Source organism: Microtus pennsylvanicus, chromosome 9, assembly GCF_037038515.1.
Source record: "Microtus pennsylvanicus isolate mMicPen1 chromosome 9, mMicPen1.hap1, whole genome shotgun sequence".
NCBI lineage: Eukaryota > Metazoa > Chordata > Mammalia > Rodentia > Cricetidae > Microtus > Microtus pennsylvanicus.
In genome coordinates, this window is record NC_134587.1 from 57,621,779 (window position 1) to 57,634,912 (window position 13,134).

Below are 13,134 nucleotides of genomic sequence, written 5' to 3' on the forward strand. Positions count from 1 at the left end.
GGAGGTTTGCATGTGAACCCGTTCTTACCTCAAGCTCTAGAGCAACCAGTGCTCATTCTAGGCAAAAGAATCCTGTCCCAGCGCATTTTCACATTCAGACTGACCTTTTCAAAAATATTTGTTTTTCCCAGATGACTTTTAACAGCTTCTCTGATTCTTAAGGGTGAACTTATCCTCATTGCCTTTAAAAACAAAATCCCCTCTGGAAACCAAGATCTCTGCCAGACATGTCAACTAGACTAGCAAAAGCATGGCTCGGATGAGAGCTTTATCTCTGAGGTTGGGATAAAGTCTCCAGTGTTTGCTTCCTGCTTAAGTTCAAGTGTTCAAGCAGTGCTGAGGGCTCAAAGTATGTGATGTCATGACTATTCTCAGAGTAATCTGAGCAGGAGGTAACTGCCTAGGAAAAGACTCAGTAGACACTCGTAGTTAGACACTCTTCATTTCTTCCCAGCAAAACCCTCATTGGGACAGCACTCTCAGACAAAGGGGCTGGACCCTTCTAATGTTCTGGAACACTTTAATTTCTGACCTCAAGTTGATGCAATAGGAACACTGATAAAACATCAATAAAGAACTGATAAAATCAAGTTCTTTTCCCGTATGTGCAAACTGATTTCTGTCCCATCCACTCCTGCTACAATCCGCCCGTCCATCTGTTTCATTTCCTCCTAAACAAACAAACAAACCGAAACCCAAATGATCATAAACACAAGGCTGGTGCCAAAAGAGACAATAAATATAATTTAAAACAAGTCCCACGTGACTGAGAGCCAAATGGTAGTCGGCTGAAATCCTTGGCCTGCTGTGCTGAACTATGAGGTCCTTGCACATTCCCTAACCTCTCTCCGTGCTAGGTCCCCCATTTGCTGAGGAAAGCTAACTTGGCCCCTGATGTCGACCGACTGTTTCGGGAGGGATGACTCATGACAGAGCCAGACTTTCAACCCACTACCATCTGGCATTTAGTCATATGGGGCTGGTTTAAATCGCCTCGTGGAAGGTAGGGTCTTCTGTGCAGGACAAGGAGGGTGTCACCATAACATCTGGACAACAGAGTCGCCCAAATAAAACTTGCATACTAGCACACCAATCGATATGTTAGTGTGAATGGAGGAAGTCTGACATGGCCCCACCCCTGGATGAAGGGCTAATGGCTGCTGAGGGAGGAAGAATCTCCACAGATAGGCCTCTCCAAAGGTTATCCAGTCCCAAGTGGTCAGCCCTGAAAACGCATGTGCAAGAGAACAACACTAAATGGATTCAGGAGGGTGTGTGTGTGTGTGTGTGTGTGTGTGTGTGTGTGTGTGTGACAGTAATATGTAAAGAAGTCGATAATCTGAGAGAAAATTGGCAGGCACAGAAGAAGCTAGAAGTGGGAGAGAAAAGTGCAGGACACACAATATTCATGTATGACATTCTCCAAATAATTAAAATTAAATAAAATGGATATATTTTCTTGAGTTTCCTTTATGTGATTTGCTGATTGCAAGAAACCAATAGAGAGTGTAATTCCCTATAAAGTGATTTCAGTCTTGCTGACTCCACAGAGAAATAGCTATAGGATTGAATTAGTATGTCAAGATAAATGTAGGAAAGCATAGGGGAAAGATCAAACTTTTCTATCCCGGTGCCACCACAGCCCAGGGTCATACATGCTCAAGAGGAGTGTCTGAGAATATAACAGTGATCAATATGAGCACAAGGGAAGAAGGACTGTGTCACTCAGATGTTCACTTATGAGTTATCCTCAGTTCCTCCCTCTCCCAGGACAGGAATATATGCTTGGTTTGCTAGCTTTTAAAATATTCAGACCAAATAAATACATGAACAGGCAACAGAGGATAATGTTATATTGACATTGCTGTGACCTGCCCTTTTCAGAACTAAGTGCTATTGCCAGGAAAGAGAATGGGGAAAGATGAAGAAAAATGGTCGTTAGACTAAGAAAACTGCTCACTTATCCCTGTGAAGGACTCTCATCTTTGCCTGAGGCTGCCAACGGCATTCTCATTGCACAGTCCACACTGTGGGGTCCTTACTGTGTGGTGAAAGTGTCAGAAGGAATAACTGAGGCTATCAAACAACCATATAGTCCAAGCAAAGATGCTATCAAGGGTAATGCTAGACAAGACCCAGGTCTCATCTCCTTTGCTTCTGAGTTCCTCCCAGCATCCCTCTGCACCAAGATCCTTCCACAGAACCATTTGCCTTCTGTGGACTGCAGTGCAGAAACGCCTAGAGAGGCCCTTCCATGTCCTTGGGACCACCGTGGAAGCACAGATAGCAAAGTTCTCCTGGGTGATGCCTGTCTCCTGTCACCATGTCTTGTTGCATCTTTGTTTCCTCATGGAAAGCATCACCGCATCCATGGAGCAGAGAATACAGTCCTTTTTGACCCCACTTTGTCCCCTGTACTCTGGCGCATGCTGTAGCTACCATGTCTAGTGAGTCTGGTTCAAAGCCAAGGCCATCTGCCACGGGACTTCTTTTCTACTCTCTAGTCAAAAGAATACTAATTATTACGAATGGAGTGCCTGTGTGTGTGCTACAGTGCAGAAGACAGAATTTAACAAATACTATGTAAATATAGAAGGTCAAAGTTCAGCACACCATCTTTAAAAATGAATCCAGATGCTCTGACCTTTCAATTTCTAGTAAGATGCCCCACCCAAAGCTGCCCTCAAAACTATTCTTTTTTGTTTGTTTTTGTCTTTTTGAGACAGGGTTTCTCTGTAATTTGGGAGCCTGTCCTGGAACTAGCTCATGTAGACCAGGCTAGCCTTGATCTCCCAGAGATCTGCCTGCCTCTGCCTCTCAAGTGCTGGGACTAAAGGTGTGTGTCACCACCACCTGGTTCCCTCAAGACTATTCTTACCCTCAAGTTGAGGAGGTTGTGGATACACCCAGATCTTCCTCACCAATCCTCCCTAGATGGTCTTGCTTAAGTTGCCTACAGGATTGATTCAGGCTGAAATAGAGCTTGTGTTCATTTCCAATCTGAAATATATAGACTGCAACTCTTTTATTCCATCCGAGCTTTTGTTTAACATTTTATTTGAAAATACTAAATAATTCAGTCATTTTTCTCAGAAAGAAGAATGTAGTCCTGTACAATAGCTCAGAATTCCATTATGTGTAATGAAATGTCTAGTTATGAAACCTGCAAATGGGTGACCAGAAAGCTCCTAAGACCTCAGGTGAGGATGAGATTAGTTTTAATGACTTGTTACGACTTATGGGGCATCACTCTATCCTAGATAAATAAGCTCATACAAACAAGAAACACTGTGGTTGTTTGATGTAATTGGCCCAATAAGCTCATAGGAAGTGGCACTATTAGGAGTTGTGGCTTTGTTGGAGTGGGTATGGCCTTGTTGGAGGAAGTGTGTCTCTGTGGGGGTGGGCTTTGAGGTTTCCTGTTCACAGGATACTGTGCAGTACTTCAGTCAATTTCCTGTTGTCCACAAGATGTTCTTCGCCAGCACCATGCCTGCCTGCATACCAGCAAAACTCCCCACCATGATGGTAAAGGACTGAGTGATGATAATGGACTGAACCTCTTAAATGTAAACAGGCCACCCCAGTTAAATGTTTTCCTTTGTAAGAGTTGCTGTGGTCATGACGTCTCTTCACAGCGACAAAATCCCTAACAAAGACACAGCTTTATAAAAGAGGCTGGCTAGAGCCTCTGTTGTTGGTCACTTTGGCAGAGTCATCAAGCAGCAAATGATGAAAGTGAGATCTAAGCCAGCTATACAATGGTTGATCCATTGCTTAAAACCATTCAATATTTTATATTTGTTTGAAATGAGATTTATATTTGTTTGAAGCATATTCTAATTGAGGTTATATTTATTTTCTGGACTACTGCAAGTAAATTACTGTTCCTCTTAAAGGCCTACTGGTAAGAAGGAGTCTGGATGTTAAAAAGTGTGATCCTCCTTCCACAAAAGCTTTAGCAATGGTGGAGACATAAAACCATCCACTTTGATGAATACAGTTCTTCCAACTCCCCACCCTCGTCTACGTCAATAGCTATAAGAATCAGGTTCATTTCATTGTAAGTTGTTTCTTCGAAGAAGCTGATGTCCACTTATTCTATCTTTTTCCGTGACAAACTTAAAAAAAGAAGCTGGATTTGTCTTCATTAACTGGCAACTTACATCTTCACCTACCACCCTTGGCCTCTCTTCTTCTCATTCACTAAATCTACGAGTGTAACGTCATCAAGACCCAATTGCTAAATTCATTGGCATAATTTTAATTTTTAAGTTAAATAAATTAAATAAATATTTGTGTGTGTGTGCGTGTGTGTGTGTGCATGTGTGTACATGTGCAATACCCACAGCACAGAAGTGGAGTTCGGAAAACAGCTTGTGAAGCTTATGCTCCTCCTCCAGAACACAGGATCCAGGCATGAACTGAGGTGGTCAGTCCGGGCAGCGAACACCTATACCACTAAACTGTCTCACCAGCTCCTCCCTGACCTAAATGTCCTTTCTGCACTGTATAACATCTTGAATAATTTTATGTCTTTCGGAAAACTATTTTTCTTTATCAAGTTTGGATTTCCCAAGATCCATGCTCTAACAGCTTGATTCCAGGCCAATGCTGGTTGGAAAATGGTGGAAACTTCAAGAGATGAACTCTAGAGAAGATTTTTCTGGACCTCTGGAGCGTGCCCTTAAATAGAAAGGGGAACCCCCTTCTTTCTCTTCCTCTTCTTTCTCTTGGTTTTCTTTTATGTGAGAAGAGGCCATGGTGCCTAGGCAGAGGTAATTGATTTTGACATATGCTGCTTTGCCTCACCAGAAGCCAATACTAATAAAGCCAACCCATTTCAGGTTTGTCTCACAAGGAAGACTTGGAGATTGAATGCAGTAAAATTGTTTCTGATTTCTAAGAAGTTCTAAACCCTGTTGGCTGCTCCTAACTCCTAAGTGTCTGGGTCATTAGTAGTGTGGTCCGTGAGAGTGAGCACCGTGTCTCCACCACCCTTTACAGATTAGTTCAATGTACTAAAAACGTCAGTGGCAGTTCTGTAGGAAAGAGACCCATCATTTCTGAAGGGAGCTGCAGAGAAGAAAAAAATTCTAAACTTTGGATTTCCCATGAGACTGTGAGGCATACAGCTGAGTTTCCAAGTTGCAGGCAAGGACGTACCAAGTGACACCAAGAAACCAGAACAACAAGGGAGACAGGAAACAGAGAGGATGGAAGCTAAAAGTCATCAGTGTTGATGGGAACTATTTCTTCTTTGGAGCAGGATGGAGCCGCCAACACACAGAGGCTCCCTGAACACATCTAGAAATGATGACCATGCTCACTCACCCCACACAAGGATGGACACATCATTAACAAGAGTGAAGCTGTCCTTAAATGTGAAAGGAATATCAATGCACCGTAAGATTTCTACCACGTGGCATCATTTTGTTTATAAATAACTGAATCTAGAAGAAGACAACAGGAAGCCCAGGGATCCACCATCATCACTTAAAAATTAAATATTTCCATGCATCTAGTATAATGTACTTCTTAAATCGTTCACTGCCTACTAAGAAAGAACATATGATAAACTTACCTTATTTTGAAATCAAACCTGAGAGAAAATTAAAATCATTCATTAAGGAAACTATACTAAATATATGATCAAACTGATGGTCATTTTTAATCCCTTGCAGAAGGAACAGGTTCTGTTAAGAAAGAAAATATTTCCTAAACTAAGCTTGGAATCAATCTGTGTTCATTAGCAGCGTGTATCTTATAAAAGACTGTATATGGATGTCAAATACTTACAGAACTGCTATAGAAAAAACAAAAAAGAAAGAAAATACAGATTATTAATGTTTTAAAAAAGAGTCAAAAATGAGTAATTCCTCTGACTTGATGAGTAGATGAAGTACTGCAGGAGGCCAACACGTTGCCTTGAAAAGCAGCCGTATACTTTCAGTAAAGCCTGGATGTTGTGTGTTGGAAGCAGAAATAGAAGTTAGAAGCAGAAATAAGGAAGTTGGGGCATCTCAAATATTGTCAGTCAGTCTCCACATCCCTGTGCCCAGCCTGTTCCGTGAACATGGATATGACGACTCGGCCCAGCAAGAAGCCAGTCATCAGGGCCGCCTTTCCACACCCAGGCATCTCCTTAGCTCCAAGGTTGCTTCTGCCTCATTGCCTCCCCTGCATCAGGTAGCTGACATTTACTCGCTCAGCCTTGTCACTTTCATTCCCTATCCTCTGTCTGCATGTGCTACATTTCCACAGTGTATCTGGCTAGCTCCACTTTTACTATGACTGTTATGCACAATGGAGATACAAGCACCAAAAGAATTTGGTGGATCCTTGTAATCACTGGTTAAAGTTTGAACAAGCCCAAGCACATGGCGCCAGATAAATGCCAGTAGAATCTCTAGACATTAGAAGTTCTAAGGATGCCCAGGATCCTCCAACATGGGCCCACAGATACTGATCTGCAGTCTATGTCCAGTGATGGTAAAGAAATAACTTTAAGACCTAAGCTTACAGGAACAGCAAAGTGCTTGGGGCTTAGTCATTATAAGATTGGCTTGATTTTATGAGAAATTAAATTCAAGCAACAGCTCATATAACCCTAAACATTCTGTCCCTTGAAACAGATATTTATACTTTGGTCTTGTAGACTAGGTTTAGCAGGAAAGGCAATCACAGTGGATTGTGATTTTTCACATGAAGGGGTGTGAGGTTTTGGTCTCTGCTTGGTTTCCTATTTCCTTGCTTTAATTCTCCTTGCATAAGCAGAAATCGACCTCATTCAACAAAAGTGATTAAAACCAACATGCATCAACATCTAGGTTATGTCCTATATAGCTCCTAATCTGACCCAGTTACAAGTCTGGAGTAAAAACACACCTCTTGGCCTGGAACACTGAAGACATTTCGCATTAAGTGTTTTCTACAAGGAGGGAAATGCCAGTGATAGATCAGCAACTGCATGCTGCAAACATATTTCTAGAAAAAAACCCATAAATCTGAGTCATAAAATGATTATGATGGTATCTTTGACTTTAAAGTGGCTCTATTCATCTGCATGGCCAGACTACCTGACCCTGCAGAAAACCCATTCAATTACAGACATAACTGAGAAGAATAAAGTAGCAGAATGCAAATGAAGATCTATTCTTAGATGTGTTCTCCATCCTCTGGAGAGTGACATGTGCACAGTCACTATGGACAGCAAAGCAATGCTGAAGGTTCAGACTGGGAATAAAGGCAGTGTTCAGGGCTGAAGAGAGTGGCCAGGTTCTTATGAACACTTTCTGCGTTTGCAGAGGACCTTGATTCCAGTTCCAGGACATCGAGTGCCTCCTCTGGCCCGTGTGGAATACTGAACGCACATGGTGTACATACACACACTCAGGCACGTGCACATATACGTAAACCAAAATAACTATGTTTTATAAAATTCCCTAGGAACTTACAGACATAACACCAAAATAAGAAGGATGAAGAGATGATCTGGTTTGCATTTCTGCTGTTGTGATAAAACACTGACCTAATCCAATGTGAGGGGATAAAGGGTTTATTACATCACTGTGTCTCAGAGCATCGTTAAGAAAATCAGAGCAGGAACTCAAGGAAGGAACCTGGAAGCAGGAACTGAAGCAGAGACCAAGCGAAAGCGCAGTTTACCGGCTAGCAATCAGACCCACAATCCATCTCTCTTCCTTGTGCAGCCCAAGCCCAACCGCCGTGGGATAATACTTCCAACTGTGCCCCCTACATCAATTAATAATCAAGAAAATGCCACACAGACATGCCCACAGGCCAATCTGATGGGGGAAATTCAAGGTCTTAAGTTGAGGGTCCCTCTTCCCAGGTATGTCTTTAGTCTCTCAAGAACTATTTTGTTTCCTCGTCACAGAATTCAGACTCAGTGACCTCAAACCGGATGATACTGCGAGTAGTTCAGATCCCAAAAGAAACTCTGAAGTATTAGGGAAGCTTCAAGTCTTAATATTCATGAGGTGTTTTGCAGTCTGTATCTGCTAAATACAAGCAGTTCACTAGCTTAAATATTAGATTGTAAAAATAAAATGATAAGTATCCATGCATGCTTGGTGACATGAAGACTAGAATTTATATAGACATAACTGGGGTTTAGACTTTGCCATGACCTACATTAGAATATAGTCTCAAACCTACGTTCTTTCACCAAGTATCTTCTGAAAGTGTTAAATAATGTCAGTAGCAAAGAAAGCTCACACGCAACACAAATGTGCATGTCCTCTCAAACCTCATTTTCATAGAATGCATTCTCTAAAACACTCAGGAATTAGTTTTAAAAAAAGTGTGATAAGAAGAGAAAAATCTTGTAAAAGTCAAGCATGAAAAATGACATATATTGTAAATTGGAGCTTAGAAAATGTCATTTTTATATTGTCAGTAACGTGAAGATTTCAGCACTTTTGTCAGATTCTTGAATATGCTAAAAATGCTGTTTTGAATGCTGCCATAAACTACAGGGAAAATTACCCACAACCCTGCTGCCTGATTTATAAAATCAAAGGGCCTTAAATGGCAACTTTAAGTTATATATTTATATATGTGTGCATTTCTTCATAAATGCAAATATTTGCTTTTTATTTAAAAAAAGTGAGACTATTTATCACGATGTTTAAAAGCACACCAGAGTACAGATTAGTTTTCTAATACCTTACAAAGCAAGGATTTTTAAAAGTAAATTGGCTGTGTTTGGTCTGTACTTATTATGAATTCAAGACAATTAGAAAAACAAAATAAAACAAAACAAACCATAAGCTAATTAACAGTCCATGTTAGCCTGGAATTTGCAATCCTATTGCCCCATCTCCCTGCATGGTGTAGTCACCGGTATATCCTGTAATATTCACTTTCAAGTCATATAATTATATTAGAGGCTTCTTAAAAGGCGTAAGTGATCAGAAAAGCTCGTTAAAAAATGTTACATAAAATTTTAATTTAATGACTCCTTATTTTATAGGATGGATTTCCAATGGGGGAGAGTATGAAATAATACATCTTAACTGAAAAAAAAGTTAAATATCAGCTAAAAAAATGTCAATGTGTTGCTCCTAAAATATGAATACCCCTAATTTCTAATCCTAACAGGATGCTATAGATCTTATCTATATTAAGTATATTTATAAACAACTAAAATTGTATTATATGAGTATGCTAGCAATTAGGGATACACAATGTGTTTACTTTTAGCTTACATTTTTAGATAGCCTATCCTTTTAGCCTATCCTTGGCTTTGTAACTGCCAAAAAAATAAGATGGGGGGATTTTTTGCATGAATCTGAATCAAGCTCCTGATAATAGGCATTTGGTGATTGCAATTACAGTAAAATAAGACAATGCTTTCAAAAGGTCAGTTACAAGCACAAAAATCAACAAATACTTTAATCTGTCTTTTATATTTTGTATGAAGATATGTATGACTGTTTCATAATCAGAGAGATTATTCACTGAAGTAAGGAAATATGCACATATCATTTTCTACCTATAACCAGTTGGTTCATTTACCTTAAACCAAGAGCACTAATTCCTTAAGCTAAAAGCATCTATTGTGAAATTAGTATATCCTACTGACTGGCAAAGTAATTTGCCACTTCTCTACCACTGAGAAATGAACGCAAGGCATCAAGGCATCTCCAACAATAAATTCTGTTGCACTGAGAAATACAGGCATCCATGTTTACTTTTCAATGTGAAGAGGAATTATTTAAAAGAGCTAAGAGTTTTATAGTGTTAACAAATCCTACTATATCCAGAAATATAAACACAATATAAATATAATCTTCGAGTGCCTCATAACGTCACAGAATATTTACAGTAGACCTTTCTATTGTTGATATAAACTCCATGCTGAGAATTAATGCAGATGAAGGAAAAAAGAAACCCTTCGTGTGTTTGGACACTTCCACTAAGGTAGAGAATGGCTGTGGTCCTTTGACAACACAGACTCCCTCTTAAATCCTGAGCTAAGGAAATTAAAATCTCAAGACGTGCCGATGAGGGCTTACAGAAATGCAAGTTTTTGCCATTTTGTTCTTAACTCAAAATTATTGGAATATCTGCCACGCTTTTACTAACAGTAGAATTGTCTACCAGTCATTTCTTTATCCTTATGTTCCATGCGACAGTGCAATCAGGATAAATAGCAATGCAGTATTACGTGCATCAGCCATTCACCGTGAGTTTCTGTCCTTAAGGCTGATTTTACTTCCTAGGAGTGGTTAAAACATACATAGAGAACTTAAATATAGGCTTATCTGCTGAAGTGAAATCTCGGTTAATGCGATAAACTGACGATTTTGAATTCCAGTTCAAGTTTCTGATCTTAAAAAAGAAAAAAGAAAGAAAGAAAGAAAGAAAGAAAGAAAGAAAGAAAGAAAGAAAGAAAGAAAAAACATGAGCAAGGTCAGTGTAAGTTTGGCTCAGCTGTCAGGTGTGGCTCTTAATCTGTCTTAAAATAAGATCCCTTAAAATAAGCATTGCAGACCCTTTGATCAATATGACACTTGGCCCTCCTCCCCCATAGAAAGCAAGAGAAGGAGGCTCTCTGAGCCCATGGGGTTGAGGAAGTAGGCAAAGGATGAAGTTATGGTGTCCTATTTCATTTGAAAAACGACACAACTTTTTGTGCTCTCCCTGAAATTACTTTATAAAACTAACGTTCACACCTCTGGAGATCCTGTCCTCAGGTCTTTGCAGCTAAAGGTCGTTGCAGTGCCTTCAATACCTAGGCCTCCGCGGACAAGCCCCATTTCAGGACCTCGGACAGCAGCACCGCCAGCAGCCCTGGGTAGCATATTCCAATTTCCAAGAAACTCTCCTAGACTTTCCCTTTGCTAATTAGCAAGGTCAGAGTCCTTGCTGACTATAATACAAGTTACTAATTATTTCCCCAAATTTTAACTCATAGAAACAAAGATTTGTCATTTTTACTATTTCGTCAGAGTATGCAAAGAAAAAAACAAAACAAAATAAAATCAATTACATAAGGTAGTATGATTACATTGAGAATCGATTGGTAGATAGCTAATACCAGCTTTCCACCTAGGTCAATAACTACACAGATGTCTAAGAGAAAACAGGAGTGTTAAGGAGAACAGCCCTCTAGACTTTCTGAGAAACAAGAGCTACCCCCATAAAACCCATAAGATGCGGACGTTCAGCTGTTTTTCCCCTATAGCAACAGTTACACTTTATCTTATTCCTGTGGTCAGCCAACTTCAGTTATGTTAGACGTGGAGGAGTGTTGTAGGCAGGTCCACCCGTCTTCTCCATGCCTGTCTCCAGCCCTTCTGACTACCTGTGTGCGGTGCTCCCCTCGCTATCCTCCCGACAAGCAGTAAGGGAGTTTGAGCCAACCGCATAGCTCGAAGAAGCAACTAAAAGCTTGGCTTTGGTATCTTAAAAGATGGACTTCCCTGATAGTCCAAGGACACTGAAAGGAACCCACCAGCTATCCCCAACTCTAGCAGGAAGTCAAGTTCTTATAGCCAGACAAACGTGATTAAACTTATAAAACCCTAGTCAAGTAAACACATGAACCAGACACATAGCCGCAGAAAAGGGAAAAGGAACTTATTGGCCCTACCTTGCAGTCCTCGGGACATGACTTCACTGAGTACTCATCCGACTGTAAGTACTTATGCAGCACACTTTCAAACTCTTCGTACTTCTCCTGCGCGTGGTGGTCGTAGTCCTGGTAAGCTTCGATGCACTGTCTACACGTGGTCATCTCACCGCCCTCCGTGAGCACCACGTCCAAACTGCAGTTCAAAGTGCTGGGGCTGGACCGCCCCGAGAACAACTCCCAAAGTGTGTAGGAATTACAAAACGAAAGGTAAAAATCCGACAAGTTCCACAACGGAGTTGGCCGAGAGCCTCTGGACGACTGCTCCTCCCCCGCGGCCGCCCCCCGACTCCAGTTCCTGGCGCACACCGAGTCCGCGCTCTCCACCGTGAAGCACTGGCCGGAGGAGGCGCCCTGAGGGTAACAAGTCTCCAGGCGCCACACCGGCTTGGCAGAGTTTCCTAGAAAAAGAGCCTTGCTCCGGTTGTTCTTGCCTCGGTTGCCCTTGCTGCTGCCGCCGCCGCCTCCCAGGGAGGGGGGCAGGGTGGGGGACGAGGAGGCGGAGAGGAGTCTGTGTGCCTGGGCGGCGGGCGAGGACTCCCCCATGCTGGCCAGCAGCGCGGGCCAGGAGGGTTCCTGCTGCCGCTGCCTCTGCTGCTGCCGCTGCCGCTGCTGCTGTCGCTGCTGCTGCTGCTGTTGCTGCTGCTGCTGCTGTTGCTGCTGCTGTTGCTGCTGCTGCTGCTGTTGTTGCTGCTGCTGTTGGTGATGCTCTTTGTCCCGGGTCCGGGTCAGCTTGGCCTCGGCGCAGAACCACAAGTGATCAGAGAGCAGGACTGTGAAAAACAAGAGAGAGGCCAGAGACAGTCGCCATTTCTGAGCCCGCTCTGAATCGATGAACGGTTTCTCGTTCTCCCGGGGTGCTGCCAACCAGATTTTTAAGCCGTCGTCATACTGCCGACACATCCAAGCACCCCTGGTCATATTTTGGGAACGCACAGCCCTGGCCGACTCCACCGTGAGGGCTCCTGTGCCGGTGTCACCACAACATGCATTGACTTAAAGGGTTTAATTTCCGTATCCCCTCCTCCCGTTTCCTCTCTCTCTCTCTCTCTCTCTCTCTCTCTCTCTCTCTCTCTCTCTCTCTCTCTCTCTCTCTACATAAATATTACCATACTTTAGAGAAAGATATTGCTTCCGATCTAATCATCAGCCGACCCCATCCCCTGGAGAGTGGGAGACAATAATGGAGAGAGAGAGAGAGAGAGAGAGAGAGAGAGAGAGAGAGAGAGAGAGAGAGAGATATTGAGAGAGAGACGCGGAGGCTGGTGCTGTGCTGGCCGGTGGGGAGGCTGAGTGCGGGAGGTGATGGTGGTGGAGGTAGCGGGGTGGCTGGCGCTGCTCCTGTCACCCCGGCATTGTCAGCGCGCTGGTCCCCATGGCCCAGCTGAGGACAGCCCGCTCTCCCCTGCCAGGGGCATGCCGCGTCTCCGCTGCCCACTGACGGCGACCGGAGCGCCTCCCCTCCTCCTCTC

General features: G+C 42.5%; 1 protein-coding gene across 2 annotated transcripts in view; it reads right to left on the reverse strand.

The window, feature by feature from the left end:
- Nalf1 (NALCN channel auxiliary factor 1) overlaps window positions 1-12,727 on the reverse strand; it is a 454,783-nt gene extending 442,056 nt beyond the window's left edge. For both annotated transcript variants that reach the window (XM_075986125.1, XM_075986126.1), the window contains exon 1: window positions 11,624-12,727. In XM_075986125.1, coding sequence (XP_075842240.1) covers window positions 11,624-12,583 — 960 coding nt within the window. In that variant the 5' untranslated portion in view covers window positions 12,584-12,727. The remainder of the gene's footprint in view (window positions 1-11,623) is intronic.
- Window positions 12,728-13,134: the final 407 nt, after the last annotated feature.